At 42.3% G+C, this 12,279-nt stretch overlaps 5 protein-coding genes across 5 annotated transcripts; 3 read left to right on the top strand and 2 right to left on the bottom strand.

Annotated features, from left to right (window-relative positions):
* Nucleotides 1-154: 154 nt before the first annotated feature.
* On the top strand, nucleotides 155-2,055 carry LOC6738623 (COP9 signalosome complex subunit 1b). The gene is made up of 2 exons (XM_016169275.3): nucleotides 155-348; nucleotides 421-2,055. The coding sequence occupies exons 1-2, from the start codon at nucleotides 316-318 to the stop codon at nucleotides 1,963-1,965; spliced, it is 1,578 nt and encodes a 525-aa protein (XP_016032463.1). The 5' UTR covers nucleotides 155-315; the 3' UTR covers nucleotides 1,966-2,055.
* A 93-nt stretch (nucleotides 2,056-2,148) lies between these two features.
* On the bottom strand, nucleotides 2,149-3,516 carry LOC6738621 (corepressor interacting with RBPJ 1). The gene is made up of 2 exons (XM_002085387.4): nucleotides 3,308-3,516; nucleotides 2,149-3,229 (listed from the first exon to the last, which is right to left on the bottom strand). Exons 1-2 carry the CDS (start codon nucleotides 3,377-3,379, stop codon nucleotides 2,201-2,203), a joined length of 1,101 nt encoding a protein of 366 aa, XP_002085423.1. The 5' UTR covers nucleotides 3,380-3,516; the 3' UTR covers nucleotides 2,149-2,200.
* Nucleotides 3,515-4,547, top strand: LOC6738620 (gametocyte-specific factor 1 homolog). Its single transcript, XM_002085386.4, has 2 exons — nucleotides 3,515-3,811; nucleotides 3,879-4,547. The coding sequence occupies exons 1-2, from the start codon at nucleotides 3,632-3,634 to the stop codon at nucleotides 4,227-4,229; spliced, it is 531 nt and encodes a 176-aa protein (XP_002085422.2). The 5' UTR covers nucleotides 3,515-3,631; the 3' UTR covers nucleotides 4,230-4,547.
* A 618-nt stretch (nucleotides 4,548-5,165) lies between these two features.
* LOC6738619 (60S ribosomal protein L26) lies at nucleotides 5,166-6,102 on the bottom strand. Its single transcript, XM_016171713.3, has 2 exons — nucleotides 5,951-6,102; nucleotides 5,166-5,784 (listed from the first exon to the last, which is right to left on the bottom strand). The coding sequence occupies exon 2, from the start codon at nucleotides 5,768-5,770 to the stop codon at nucleotides 5,321-5,323; it is 450 nt and encodes a 149-aa protein (XP_016032462.1). The 5' UTR covers nucleotides 5,771-5,784; nucleotides 5,951-6,102; the 3' UTR covers nucleotides 5,166-5,320.
* Nucleotides 6,103-6,996: 894 nt separating this feature from the next.
* LOC6738617 (short/branched chain specific acyl-CoA dehydrogenase, mitochondrial) lies at nucleotides 6,997-12,265 on the top strand. The gene is made up of 4 exons (XM_039293324.2): nucleotides 6,997-7,168; nucleotides 7,251-7,356; nucleotides 10,522-11,000; nucleotides 11,406-12,265. The coding sequence occupies exons 1-4, from the start codon at nucleotides 7,133-7,135 to the stop codon at nucleotides 12,027-12,029; spliced, it is 1,245 nt and encodes a 414-aa protein (XP_039149258.1). The 5' UTR covers nucleotides 6,997-7,132; the 3' UTR covers nucleotides 12,030-12,265.
* Nucleotides 12,266-12,279: the final 14 nt, after the last annotated feature.

Genomic DNA, 12,279 nt, shown 5'->3' with positions numbered 1-12,279 from the left:
GAATAAAATGAGGGCAGTTAGAGGAAGGTTAACAAAATTATTATATTTATAATATATCAATACACTATATATATTAATTTTTGGATGATATATACCTTATCATTATAATTTTTTTTAAATATGATACGATATTTTTCTTCTTCTTCTGGTCTTCCCTACAGTTGTCATCTATCGAGAAAAGCGTTGTTCACATTGTCATCTCTAGATTATCGGTGCAAAATAATTTGCGAATCGGAAAAATTAATTGACGAATAAACAAAAACGTAGCCTAAATTTGTTCATTTTCCCTGGACTGTCGTAGCAAATAGAAGCAGGATGCCCGTGCTGCCGATGCCACCACTCATGCAGGTAAACATTCACCAAAATTGCGTTATCTGAAGCCATATAATCAGCATAAATCGCTTATTACTCCAACAAAAGAACGCCGTGGAGCCGATGCAAGTGGACATCGCGCCGCCGAACGAGGACAACGAAAACAACGAGGAGCAGCAGATTGTGGTGGAGAACCCCAGCATCGATCTCGAAGTGTACGCCAACCAATATGCCGGGATCGTGCGGCTCCATCGCCTAATTTATGTGGCGGACGTCTGCCCGGTTTTAGCCGTGGAGGCTCTGAAAATGGCCATTACTTACGTTCAGACCACCTACAACGTAAATCTTTACCAAGTGCTGCACAAGCGTTTGAGCGATCTAAACGCTGGCAACGCGCCGGCACCACCAGCAAATGCTGCCGGAGATCAGGCAGGAGCAGCGGCTCCCGGTCCCCTGGCAGCCGCTCCCCTTCCGGATATCGCGGCCCAACCTGCGGCTCAGGCTCAAGGACAGGCTCAGCCCGCTGGCGAAAAGGACGCTTTCGCCTACGATGCCGCTTGGGTAGACACCAAGATGAAGAAGGCGGCTCTTAAGCTGGAGAAGCTGGACTCGGACCTCAAGAACTACAAGTCCAATTCGATCAAGGAGAGCATCCGGAGGGGCCACGATGACCTGGCTGACCACTACCTCAGTTGTGGCGACCTCACCAATGCCCTGAAGTGCTACTCTCGGGCCAGAGACTACTGCACTAGTGGAAAGCATGTGGTCAACATGTGCCTTAACGTAATCAAGGTGTCAATTTATCTCCAGAATTGGGCCCATGTGATGAGCTACATATCCAAGGCGGAAAGCACCCCAGACTTCGCCGAGGGCTCCAAGGAGGCTAATGCCCAGGTTCATACTCGCCTTGAATGCGCTGCTGGTCTGGCGGAACTGCAGCAAAAGAAATATAAGGTGGCCGCCAAGCATTTCCTCAATGCCAACTTCGATCACTGCGACTTTCCCGAAATGATCTCCACCAGCAATGTGGCGGTCTATGGTGGCCTCTGCGCCCTGGCCACCTTTGATCGACAGGAGCTTAAGCGTCTGGTCATCGCCTCTACATCCTTTAAATTGTTCTTAGAACTGGAGCCCCAACTCAGGGATATTATTTTCAAGTTCTACGAAAGTAAATACGCCTCCTGTCTAACGCTTCTGGATGAAATTAGGGATAACCTGCTGGTTGACATGTACATTGCGCCACATGTAACCACTCTGTACACCAAGATACGCAATCGCGCGCTAATCCAATACTTTAGCCCCTATATGTCAGCTGATATGCACAAAATGGCCATGGCATTTAACTCGTCGGTGGGCGATCTGGAGAACGAGGTGATGCAGTTGATATTAGACGGACAGATCCAGGCGCGCATTGACTCGCACAATAAGATACTGTTCGCCAAGGAGGCGGATCAAAGGAACAGCACCTTTGAGCGGGCTTTGATCATGGGGAAACAGTACCAGCGCCATACCCGCATGCTTGTCCTTCGTGCTGCGATGCTCAAGAGCCACATCCACGTGAAGAGCATTTCCCGGGAGGGTGGAAGCAACCACGGCGCCGAACTCTGCGTCTCCGCCGGATCCTCGACAACTGCTCAACTCGCCCGGATCTAGAGCAATTTAGAAGCACCACTTAATACCCAATAAATTTTTTAAGATATGTATATCACACGCTGGCAAAATAAATAATTATAGCAAAGCTAATGAATGATTTTAAAACCTAGTTGGTTCCTTAACAAGGTTAAAGCTCCATACTCTATGGTGTAAATGAAATATAAATTAAATTAGAATTTTAAATATGATGATACAAATTGATAAAAATTTATTGGTGGGTTTTACAAAACTAATTCTACCGCCTGGACCGATCTCTGCGCTCCCTCTCCCTTCTTCGGTCTCTGCTAAGCGAGCGCGAGCGATCTCTGGAGCGGGATCGATCTCTCCGATGCCTACTTTCATTGCTTCGCCGTTGGTGGCTATGATCCGAGTCCCTAGACCTTTGATGTCCATTTCTTTTGTCGTCCCTGTGATTGCTTTTGTGATTGTCCTCGGAGTCGCTGCTGTCCGACGATGAAGAGGAGTCAGAGCTATTGCTAACTGAGCCCTTTTTGTCTTTTCTGCTCGATTTGTCCTTCTTGGATTTCTTTTTCTTGCTATCTTTTTCGTGCTTTTCCTTTTTTGATTTCTTTTTTGAGGGTTTCTTGATGCCCTCGCCTTTGCGCTTCATTCGTTCAATCTTCTCCAGTTTCTTTAACAGCTTTAGCTTTTGTTTCTTGGACAGGGATTTGAGAAAGACTAGTTCGGGATTTTGATTATCGGCATGGGCGTCCTTCTCGCCATCGCTGGGCACCAGTTGATGCTGCTGTTGAATGGTCCTTATGTTCTGCAGCTCCTGTGCCGATCTCTTCATCATGAGGCCATCCTCCTTCATTTGTTCCTCCAGCACGTTTTTGGCCATGATGTCGCTGGCCTCAGTTTCTGCGTGCAGTTTCCGTGCCTCGCTCATGGAAATGCTGTACATGTTGCACTCCTTGTCCGTGTTGATGTGGCCCCACTTGTGGCACTTGAGACAACGCACGTTTCGCACCTGGATGCCAAAGGGCTGGTCCCTGATCTCGGTGTCGCCCTTGCAGTAAGACTCTCTAGGAGCGTTGTACTTCCGCTGCCACTCGAACTTGTACTCCGGCTCGTTGTCATCCTTTTCGCGCTCCTTTCGCACTCCTGGCGGTGGCTCGTACATGAAATTAACGCTCAGCTTATCCTTGCTGTCCTTGCTGAGCATTGCTTTGTTCTCGTGCAGATTCTGCTCCTTTTCATACTGGTTGCGTAGCTCCTCCTGCTTCTTTTTGTACGCCTCCGCCTGCTGCTCCGCCATCCAGACCTGCAGAAGGTAATCCCCATAGTTTTAGGCATTTTTCTGGGGAAGAACATATTTCATCAGGAGCCTGGAGCCACTTACCCTTTTCAGGTTGTCCCTGGAGGCGGGGTGGAAGAATTTCTTGCACATGTAGTTATTGAATCCCTTGCCCATCTTGCTGCTGTGTGATTTCGCTACCAAATTGCAAACAAATAACCAATTTACAAATTTTATAAATATTTTCCAGCTGCGATATCAGGGCACTTTTTCTGCGCTTATCGATAGGCTGTAAAAAGTATCGCATTTCATTATCGGTATAGTAAAACAAGTAGATAAAGCGTTGCCGGACTGTTTGTGTTTTACGAATACATTTTAAAAGCAACCCGAAACCTCAGTTTTTATTGTTTAAAGAACTAATTCCTCTTCATGATGGATAACTACGACGAATCCGATATGGTTTATTGCCCGTACAACAAGGAGCACAAAATGCTGCGCAATAAGCTCCAGCAGCACATCCTGAAATGCCGTGTTATCCACAAAGACACGGTGGATCTTATGGTTTGTCCCTTCAATAATTCGCACTTGATACCAGAGCCCCAGTTCTATGTGAGTACACATATACTTTGTAGATACTTTGTATGTCCCACTAAAGCCCTACCTTCTGCATACGCAGCAACACACCCAATCGTGTGAGGATCGAAACATTATAGTGCACTATCAGACCAGCGCTCCTGCTGTCCTCAGCGAAGACACCAGACACCCGAAGATCGAGTCCGAGGAGAACTGGGATGACGACGAGAGTGTGCCCGATTACGATCCTCAGGTCTACTGCTCCAGGGCCAACATAGTGAGAGAGCCCAATGGGTTGTTTCCCGCCCAGCGAAAGGCTTTCATCGAGCAGGAGAAGCGTCGTCACTTTGGCGAGGATTACGAGGAGGAGAAGAAGCCGCCGAAGGCCAAGGCTCGCGCGGATCCTCGTCCCACTCCCTACGAGCCCAGGAGGCCATACTCAAGGCGCCAGTAGTTCGTGTTCACCAAGAATTACTCCCACAGCCAAAGAACAAAAACCAAAACATCCTATCGAGGCTTATACCGACCTCGTTATTATAACCAAAAAAAATCCATGGCCATAGTGTTAAAATGAACATGTGCTGTGAAACAAGTATTTCTCGCTGTTCAGTTGAGCAAATGACAAAATCAATCTGATATTATTCTGAGATAATGAAAATAACATACATATCCGAAATTCAAGAAGATATCAAAATATATATGTAAAATAAGTGCCTTATTCCATTAACGGAACATAAAATAAAGCATTTCATTTTTGTTTCTATTCAAAGAAATATACTTGTTTTTCTTACTGTTTCTCAACCTAATCCGCAATAATATCAATTTAATTCTTAGTTATCAATAAATAGGGATAAACATATCCCTACATATGTATATTGGCTTCTTTAGTTATCCTCTTAATATGACTGTTTTCCAAATCATATGTTTATTCTACCTACAAAAGGAAGCTCTTTGGAAAAGTTTAAAAGAAAGAAACTGATGTAGATGCTTATCAAGAGTATATAGGAGTACACGATTATACCTTACGTAGCCATTACGTGTGATTAAAGCTGAGATTATTGGACACAATAGTGTATTTTGTATTTTACTAGTTTAATTTTAATCAAGCATTTGACCATTAATTTGAATGCATGCCAAATACACGCATTTTATAAGTCCAAATTCAATGAAAACTGAAATTCAAGCTAATACAACAAGACAATTGAAGGTTTTAACTTTTACAGAAACAAAAATATAGAGAAGATGGCAGTATAAGTTGTATCTGAAACAGAATCTAATCGGGCAGTAATTAATAATCTTTGCAAAACAAACTGCAGATTACAAAACTTTTCAGCTACTTCGGTTTTCCGGCACACTTATCTACAACTCCATTCAGGAAAAAGCCAACAGATCGATTTGTGAAAATCAACTTTCCTTTATTGTAAAGAATGGCGCCGTTTTCACACGCGATTTTTTTCAGATGTTTTGTTTTTTACACTAAGCGTTACGGTAAAAACAGTAAACAGCGACGTCCCAGTTGTCCAAAGCAGAGTTTTAGCCGGCGATTTACGCGGTCTCCATGGGCTGGGCGGCGGTCTCCTCGGTGTACTTGCCCTTATCCTTGCCGAGAGCAGCCAGACGACCCTTGCCGCGACGCTCCAGGATGGCCTTGCGGTCCTTGTCGAGCTTCAGCTTGACGATCAGCACCTTGCTGGGGTGGATGCCCACGTAGACGTTGGTGCCGTTGGCGTTCTCGCGCTGGATCTTCTCGACGTAGACGACGAACTTCTTGCGGTAGGCCTGGACCACCTTGCCCACCTGGTTGCCCTTGAAGTGGCCGCGGATCACCTGGACCTCATCGTCGCGGCGGATGGGCATGGAACGCACATTGTACTTCTGGCGCAGCTCCTTGGACAGGGGAGCGGACATGAGGCGCCTGCGGATGTGGGAGGGAGCCTGGAAGTGGCGCTTGCGGTTCTTCCTGCGCGACGACGACACGAACGGGTTCTGTTTCATCTTGCTTGTGCGGGCTGTAAACAAGAAATGGGCACTGCTTTATTGGCGGACTCTGCGAATTTCACAATAATTGCACGATCGAGTCGTGCGTTGTTTTCTCTGAGCGATTTCATTGTTTCTGGGGCATAATATGTGGGGATGCCGGGCCAAAAACGAAATTAATCACGAAAACGCACTCACCGTCGAAAAATCAACGAAAAGAAAGAAATTTGACAGATGGGTCGCGGTTAGGGATGGCAAAGAGGCGGAGCTGGAGGTGGTAATTAGTAACGATAGTTCACGATGTTATCGGTTGGCCTTGTGTTGTGTGTTCAGCATTGATTTGTACGTTTAAAAATGGGTTTGATAGCTCAGTTATTTGCTTCTACACGTATTTATTTTCCTATGAAATTACTTATATAGTTACTGTTTTGTTTATGTCTCGCTGTAACTGCTTAATTTAATTTAGCTAGTATCGATAACACTGTCATCTCTACGTCGTGAACTGTCAAATTCAAAGCATGTGCTTTGCAACACTTCAGGGGAGTGTGTCTTTGCTAAAATCGTTGGCGTGTTTTCACTGTTGCATTTGAATATTTTCTTATTAAAAACAGTTTAAATTTATTCCCAAATCATTGAAGTCGTGAAAAATAAAAATATGTTAAATTGCTTAATTTTATAAATTTATTTTGATGTCAAATTTCAGTTTGTTACGGAATTAAAACAATATGCATTATTGTCAAACAGTATGATCAGCATTTATTTATTAAGTGAGATCACATTTCTAAATTCGTTTAATATAATATACACGTAAAATATATTTTCCAGATGTTAACAGACTAATAACAGAAATAAGCTACCAATTCCCATTTGATGGTAAAAAGCTTGTTGCAATCGCCTGAAAAATCAGATTTTAAAAAATGCTAAGTTATTATTTTTATCAATTGTTCTTAATACTATTGTAAAAAATAAAAAACTCAAGAATGTAAACAAATGCAAAGACCTAAAGAAAGGCCATTAATAAAGTAGAATATTAAAAATATAGACAAATAATTATAGTAGAATCAATTGATTGAATTTATTAACTAAGAACCATATTTTAGCAGCGTTAAAGAAAGCTCAGTAACATCTGTTGATCATCCGCACTAACAGAATGTTACCGAAAAGCTCGACGAAATACAGCCTGCTGTTAACTAACATGCCGCTTCGCCAACAGCAACAGGTTTCCTATGGTCCACGATCCCCGCATATGTGGAGAATGGAAATTCAGTCGCGTGTGAGCAGCCAACTTTTAACGTTGTGGTGTCTCTGGGGATCAGAACCGAAATTCAAAAAAGTCCAGTTTGGCCTCTTGATTAAATCAATTCTTCCACTTCATTCAAGATGATGAACAGCCTGAAGAAACTGCCCGTGCGCATGGTGAGTTGGCCACGCCCCCTCAACCGACACCCACATAAATGCCTGCAACTAATTCTTTTTTCCTTATTAACTAACTTTTTAGCTGGCTAACGCTGCACGTCAGCAAAATGCTGCCATGTCCTCGGCAACAGGTCTCCCCCCACCCCTCACCTTCCTCACCGACGATGAGAAAATGATGAAGGAGACTGGTGAGTATCCCCTTTGGATCCAAATAGATCATAGTGTTAATGGTACTGTACATCCAGTTGTAGCCCCCAATTGATAGGCGTGTTTTTTTCTCCATGTCGAATTTATAGATATTTTTATGGTGTTTAGTGGGACTTGCTTGTTGTTACGTAACACCAAGCATCGCATTTTAATGATGCTCTTGTTATTTATTAATTTTTCCATTGTGCTAACCAACTGAAGTCTTGCTGCACTACTATGTGTGTATTCGTATTTTTCGAGTTATGTTCTTTTTTTTTTTTTGCTGATAAAGTTTATTTAGTTGAGGGAAACGCGGAGGAGACCGCTTGCCAGATAAGCACATTTTTATTTTGATAGTAGAAGTAAAATGTCACTAAGTATCAGTGGGTAGGTTTGTTCATTTTCTTTATGACGTATATATTTGAATGTATGTTTGAATATTACAAGATGTACATTTTGCGATTTGATCAAGTCTTCCTTCAAATAGTTAGAAACATGCCATATCTTATACTAATACCGTATTAACTTTTATTTTCTGGTAATTATTATATAATTTGTAATGATGATTCGTAACAATTTTTTGTAGTGTAAAACTAATATGTTAAAAGTTATTGAGGTCCTTGAATGTGTTTTATCACTTTATAATTTATTTCCTTTTGTGAAAAATATTTTTTCTACATATCTATAATCATTTTGAATAAAACTATTTCGGTATTTAATAATAGTGTAATAAAAGTTACACAAAATTAATGATTCAGCCCAATGAGGTCCTTGGGTGACAATTTTCTTAGGTTAGCTCTTCAAAATCATGCGATTTCTTAAAGCTGGAAACTTTCCCTTGGCTAAATATATGTATGTACATACAAAAACATATATTTTTGTGTATACGCTTACATGCATTTTAAATAAATATTATTAAATTTAGAAACCTACAAATAATAAAATAATTCAACAATCGTGTTGTGTCAAATGTGTTTAAAAGTGTTCACTTTAACTAAACGAATATATTTATTCTTATAAAGTGCATAATTAATGGCCGAAAAGCTAAAGCTGCCAACTTGGCAAGTTCAAGGTCTAACCTTATCACAAGCTTTTTCCCGATGGAAAATTTTTCCTCTCAGCGGCTTAATTCTTTAAATAAAAAATATTTAATTGATAATAACAATAGTTTACCAGTGAGAACACTTAGCCAGGTGGGCTAAAGGAAAAAGGGGTGGGCCCGGCACACACGCACACGCCCACCCCGCTCACACACACACACACGCGTGTTCTAAAAATAGCCGCCACCGCTGAACATCGAGTTTCGTCGTTGATATTTGACGGTTGGCCGTGGTGTTCCTCGTTGAGCTGCCGACACATAAAGAAAGAAGAATTTACCAAAGCGCGAGTTCGAGCCTCAAATCAAGCCTTTCTCATCGAGATCCTCTCATTTCCCCCCCAGAGTACTACTGTTATTGCGTGGGCGGAATTTTCCTCATTAACTATATAGTGTCCTTTAAGGATATCCTTTAACCACGTGTTTTCACAGGTCAGTCAGCTGTACGGTTCTGGTTTTACACGTCAACCGAATAGCGTTACACCAGTGATAGAGCAATAAATGCGGCTGTGCCATGCTCCCTGTCCACCTGTGGTCACTGTTCTAGTGACCACGCCGGGCAATCCGGGGCGTGGCACTTGGCCGGGCGCCCTTCCCTAGAGAGTTGAATTACCTGAGTGGGGGGAGAAGAACGACTTGTTGTTGTTCTCCCCCTGCAAGCCATCTAATTCCTAGTTGGGAAGGTTACATTTCCTTTTTATCACCTAACACCTTGTTTTTTCGCCATATTAATTAATAATCCTCGTTCCGCTTATCAATTGCTCAATTGGTCTCAATCTATATGGCTTCCCATATAGTATGTATGTGTGTTATATACAAATAATTCTAAGTGGGAAAGTATGTGTCTATATGGCCTGACTGTTGCGTAATCTGAGCTGAATGCAAAGTGGCTAAGTGCATGAACTCAAACTGGTTTTTATATTTTTCAAACTACCTAGATATATCATAGGCTTTGGTACAGTTAACACATGTTAAATTAAATTATTACATTAAATTATCTGTTTTAATATGTATAAGTAAACTTAAAGTACACAAAAGAATAGCAAACAAACATTTCTTAAACGTTTATTAGCTTCAAAAACCAAGTACAGTTGCCCAAAAAAACTTAAAGAGCTACAGAGTCAAATATCAATATAAGACTATATTGACCTGATTTAATTGAATTTTCTATTTGCACTATAAGCCAAACTCCAAAAAGGACATGTAAAATTTACCATCGAGCCCATTGGGACACGTCACATCTGTTAGAAATTTTCCGAGTGACCCCTGTCCATATGTTGGAAAACTAAATGAATATATAAAGTTAGTTAATTATTTAAGCAATTCCCATGAAAAGTGAGCGAAAGAAAGTATTTCCGAATGTGTGCAAAACGCCAGGAAAGTGATTGGATTGAAGAAGGGGCGGCGGAGGTGTGGGAGCTTCTGTGGGTGTGTACCAATTGGATTTCCAAGCAGAAAAACAGAAACACAAAGGCAAAAGAAAAGAAAAAAGAAAAAATGCTTAAAAAAGATCAATAATAAATACGCTGAGAGAATAATAGAACTGCCGAAAGAAGACAGCTGCGAGAGCCCCACGCGATCGTAGAATCTGGTGATAAAAAACGCACACACGAAGAATGTTTTTTTATCTGAGAGACAAACGCGTGTATAAAAATACCAACACAAACAAGAGATCAACAGCAAACATCGCGCCCCTTAGAAGAAAAAGAAGTCAAAAAGAATAAAAAGCAAAAAGCTTTCGTTTTTACCTTTTTTCGAAAACGTGCAGTTAAAAGCTTCTAGAAGCTTTACAAAAACTTTAACATTAAGCTCTTCCACCGATCGTTAGATTCTAAATCTACACATATGGATATACAGATATGACTTTAACTTAAGGTCTAGAAATGAAGTCTCTAGGAATGCTTATTTGTTATAAAATATTTAAAAAATAAAAAACCTATTTAAAATGTATCTAAAGATTCAATCTCACTCTCAAGTTTGAAAATAATGTATGCCAGCATATTTGACAAATTCGCATATGAGTTATTTCACATGTTTCATAAACCATGGGTTCTTTCCTTTAAACTTTCAGTTGCCAAACTGGCTCAGGAGCAGATCCAGCCCTTGGTGAAGAAAATGGACTTTGAGCACAAATTCGATCCCTCCGTAGTGAAGGCGGTTTTCGAGAACGGCCTGATGGGCATTGAGATCGACACCGAGCTGGGAGGCAGTGGCTGCAACTTCATGACCAACATCATCGTGGTGGAGGAGCTGTCCAAAATCGATCCTGCCGTCGCCGCCTTTGTGGACATTCACAACACACTGGTCAACTCGCTGATGATCAAGTTCGGCAACGCCGAGCAGAAGGCCAAGTATCTGCCTAAGCTTGCCCAGGAGTACGCCGGTAGCTTCGCCCTGACCGAACCCGGTGCAGGATCCGATGCCTTCTCCCTGAAGACCGTCGCCAAGAAGGACGGCTCCCACTACGTAATCAACGGCTCCAAGATGTGGATCTCCAACTCTGATGTGGCCGGAGTCTTCCTGATCTTCGCCAATGCCAAGCCAGAGGATGTAAGTAAAGATTCATAACAAATTAAAGTGTTTTAAGACCATTTAAATTTAAAAATAAATCATATTTTTATTAGATTTTTCCGATTATACCCCTTAGCTTCGTTTTCACTTTTTCGCATGCCGCTAAACGATTTCAAAATATTTTCCGTTGCTAATCTTTATGTTATTCCAACTGATTGCCATCTAATCGCTCTTAGATCAAAGTTCACTTGATTGCAGATCGTTAAATATTTAAATATGCAAATGAGTTTCTTTTTTTAAATATAACGTTGGAAGAAATCAAATGCATAACCTAATTATTGAACTGCCTAATATTAATTTTCTTTAATTATATTTTACTGAACAAGAAATCTGATTACGTAATTCTTTCAATCTAAAACCTTATCGTTATCTTGCTTTTTGCAGGGCTACCGTGGCATTACCACCTTCATTGTGGACCGTGAGACCCCCGGTCTGATCGTGAACAAGCCGGAGGACAAATTGGGCATCCGCGCCTCTGGAACCTGCCAGCTCACCTTCGACAACGTGCGTGTGCCCGAGGAGAACATCCTGGGAACCTTCGGCCATGGCTACAAGTATGCCGCCGGCTTCCTGAACGAGGGTCGCATCGGTATTGCTGCCCAGATGGTGGGCCTGGCCCAGGGAACCTTCGACGCCACCATTCCGTACCTGCTGGAGCGCAAGCAGTTCGGAGATGCCATCTACAACTTCCAGTCGATGCAGCACCAGATCGCCACCGTGGCCACGGAGATCGAGGCCGCCCGCCTGATGACCTACAATGCCGCACGTCTGCAGGAGCAGGGAGTGCCCTTCCAGAAGGAGGCGGCCATGGCCAAGTACTACGCCTCCGAGGTGGCCCAGAGGGCGGCGATCAAGTGCGTCGACTGGATGGGAGGCGTTGGCTTCACCCGCGATTTCCCGCAGGAGAAGTACTACCGTGACGTCAAGATCGGAGCCATCTACGAGGGCACCACCAACATGCAGCTGAGCACCATTGCCAAGTGCATCAAGAAGGATTATGCGGCCTAAAGACTCTCCCGATACTCCTCCTTCCCCCATCATATCCCCCACACAAGCTGAGATATCGTACGTCAGATACGTCAAGTGCATTTATGCGTGGGAACCGCTGGAACAATTTTGACGGCCATCCGTTATCGGTTCTCACCATGTTAACGTAGCATTTACCACATAGTTGATTCTGTTATGCATATTGTATAAAATACAATTAAAATATATACACATATAAAATATATATAAAACATATAGTATAGTATAGTAT

This window comes from Drosophila simulans, chromosome 3L (assembly GCF_016746395.2).
Source record: "Drosophila simulans strain w501 chromosome 3L, Prin_Dsim_3.1, whole genome shotgun sequence".
Classification (NCBI taxonomy): Eukaryota; Metazoa; Arthropoda; class Insecta; order Diptera; family Drosophilidae; genus Drosophila; species Drosophila simulans.
This window is presented reverse-complemented; position numbering and strand designations above follow the sequence as displayed.

What these genes read in the sequence shown, in the direction of transcription:
- LOC6738623 (XM_016169275.3), top strand. Translation starts at nt 316, where the DNA reads ATGCCCGTGCTGCCGATGCCACCACTCATGCAG. An exon ending in CGATGCCACCACTCATGCAG is followed by an intron (nt 349 to 420) that starts GTAAACATTCAC and finishes CTCCAACAAAAG; the next exon opens with AACGCCGTGGAGCCGATGCA.
- LOC6738621 (XM_002085387.4), bottom strand. Translation starts at nt 3,379, where the DNA reads ATGGGCAAGGGATTCAATAACTACATGTGCAAGAAATTCTTCCACCCC. An exon ending in CCAGGGACAACCTGAAAAGG is followed by an intron (nt 3,230 to 3,307) that starts GTAAGTGGCTCC and finishes TACCTTCTGCAG; the next exon opens with GTCTGGATGGCGGAGCAGCA.
- LOC6738620 (XM_002085386.4), top strand. Translation starts at nt 3,632, where the DNA reads ATGATGGATAACTACGACGAATCCGATATGGTTTATTGCCCGTACAAC. An exon ending in TACCAGAGCCCCAGTTCTAT is followed by an intron (nt 3,812 to 3,878) that starts GTGAGTACACAT and finishes CTGCATACGCAG; the next exon opens with CAACACACCCAATCGTGTGA.
- LOC6738619 (XM_016171713.3), bottom strand. Translation starts at nt 5,770, where the DNA reads ATGAAACAGAACCCGTTCGTGTCGTCGTCGCGCAGGAAGAACCGCAAG.
- LOC6738617 (XM_039293324.2), top strand. Translation starts at nt 7,133, where the DNA reads ATGATGAACAGCCTGAAGAAACTGCCCGTGCGCATG. An exon ending in GAAAATGATGAAGGAGACTG is followed by an intron (nt 7,357 to 10,521) that starts GTGAGTATCCCC and finishes TTAAACTTTCAG; the next exon opens with TTGCCAAACTGGCTCAGGAG. An exon ending in CCAATGCCAAGCCAGAGGAT is followed by an intron (nt 11,001 to 11,405) that starts GTAAGTAAAGAT and finishes TGCTTTTTGCAG; the next exon opens with GGCTACCGTGGCATTACCAC.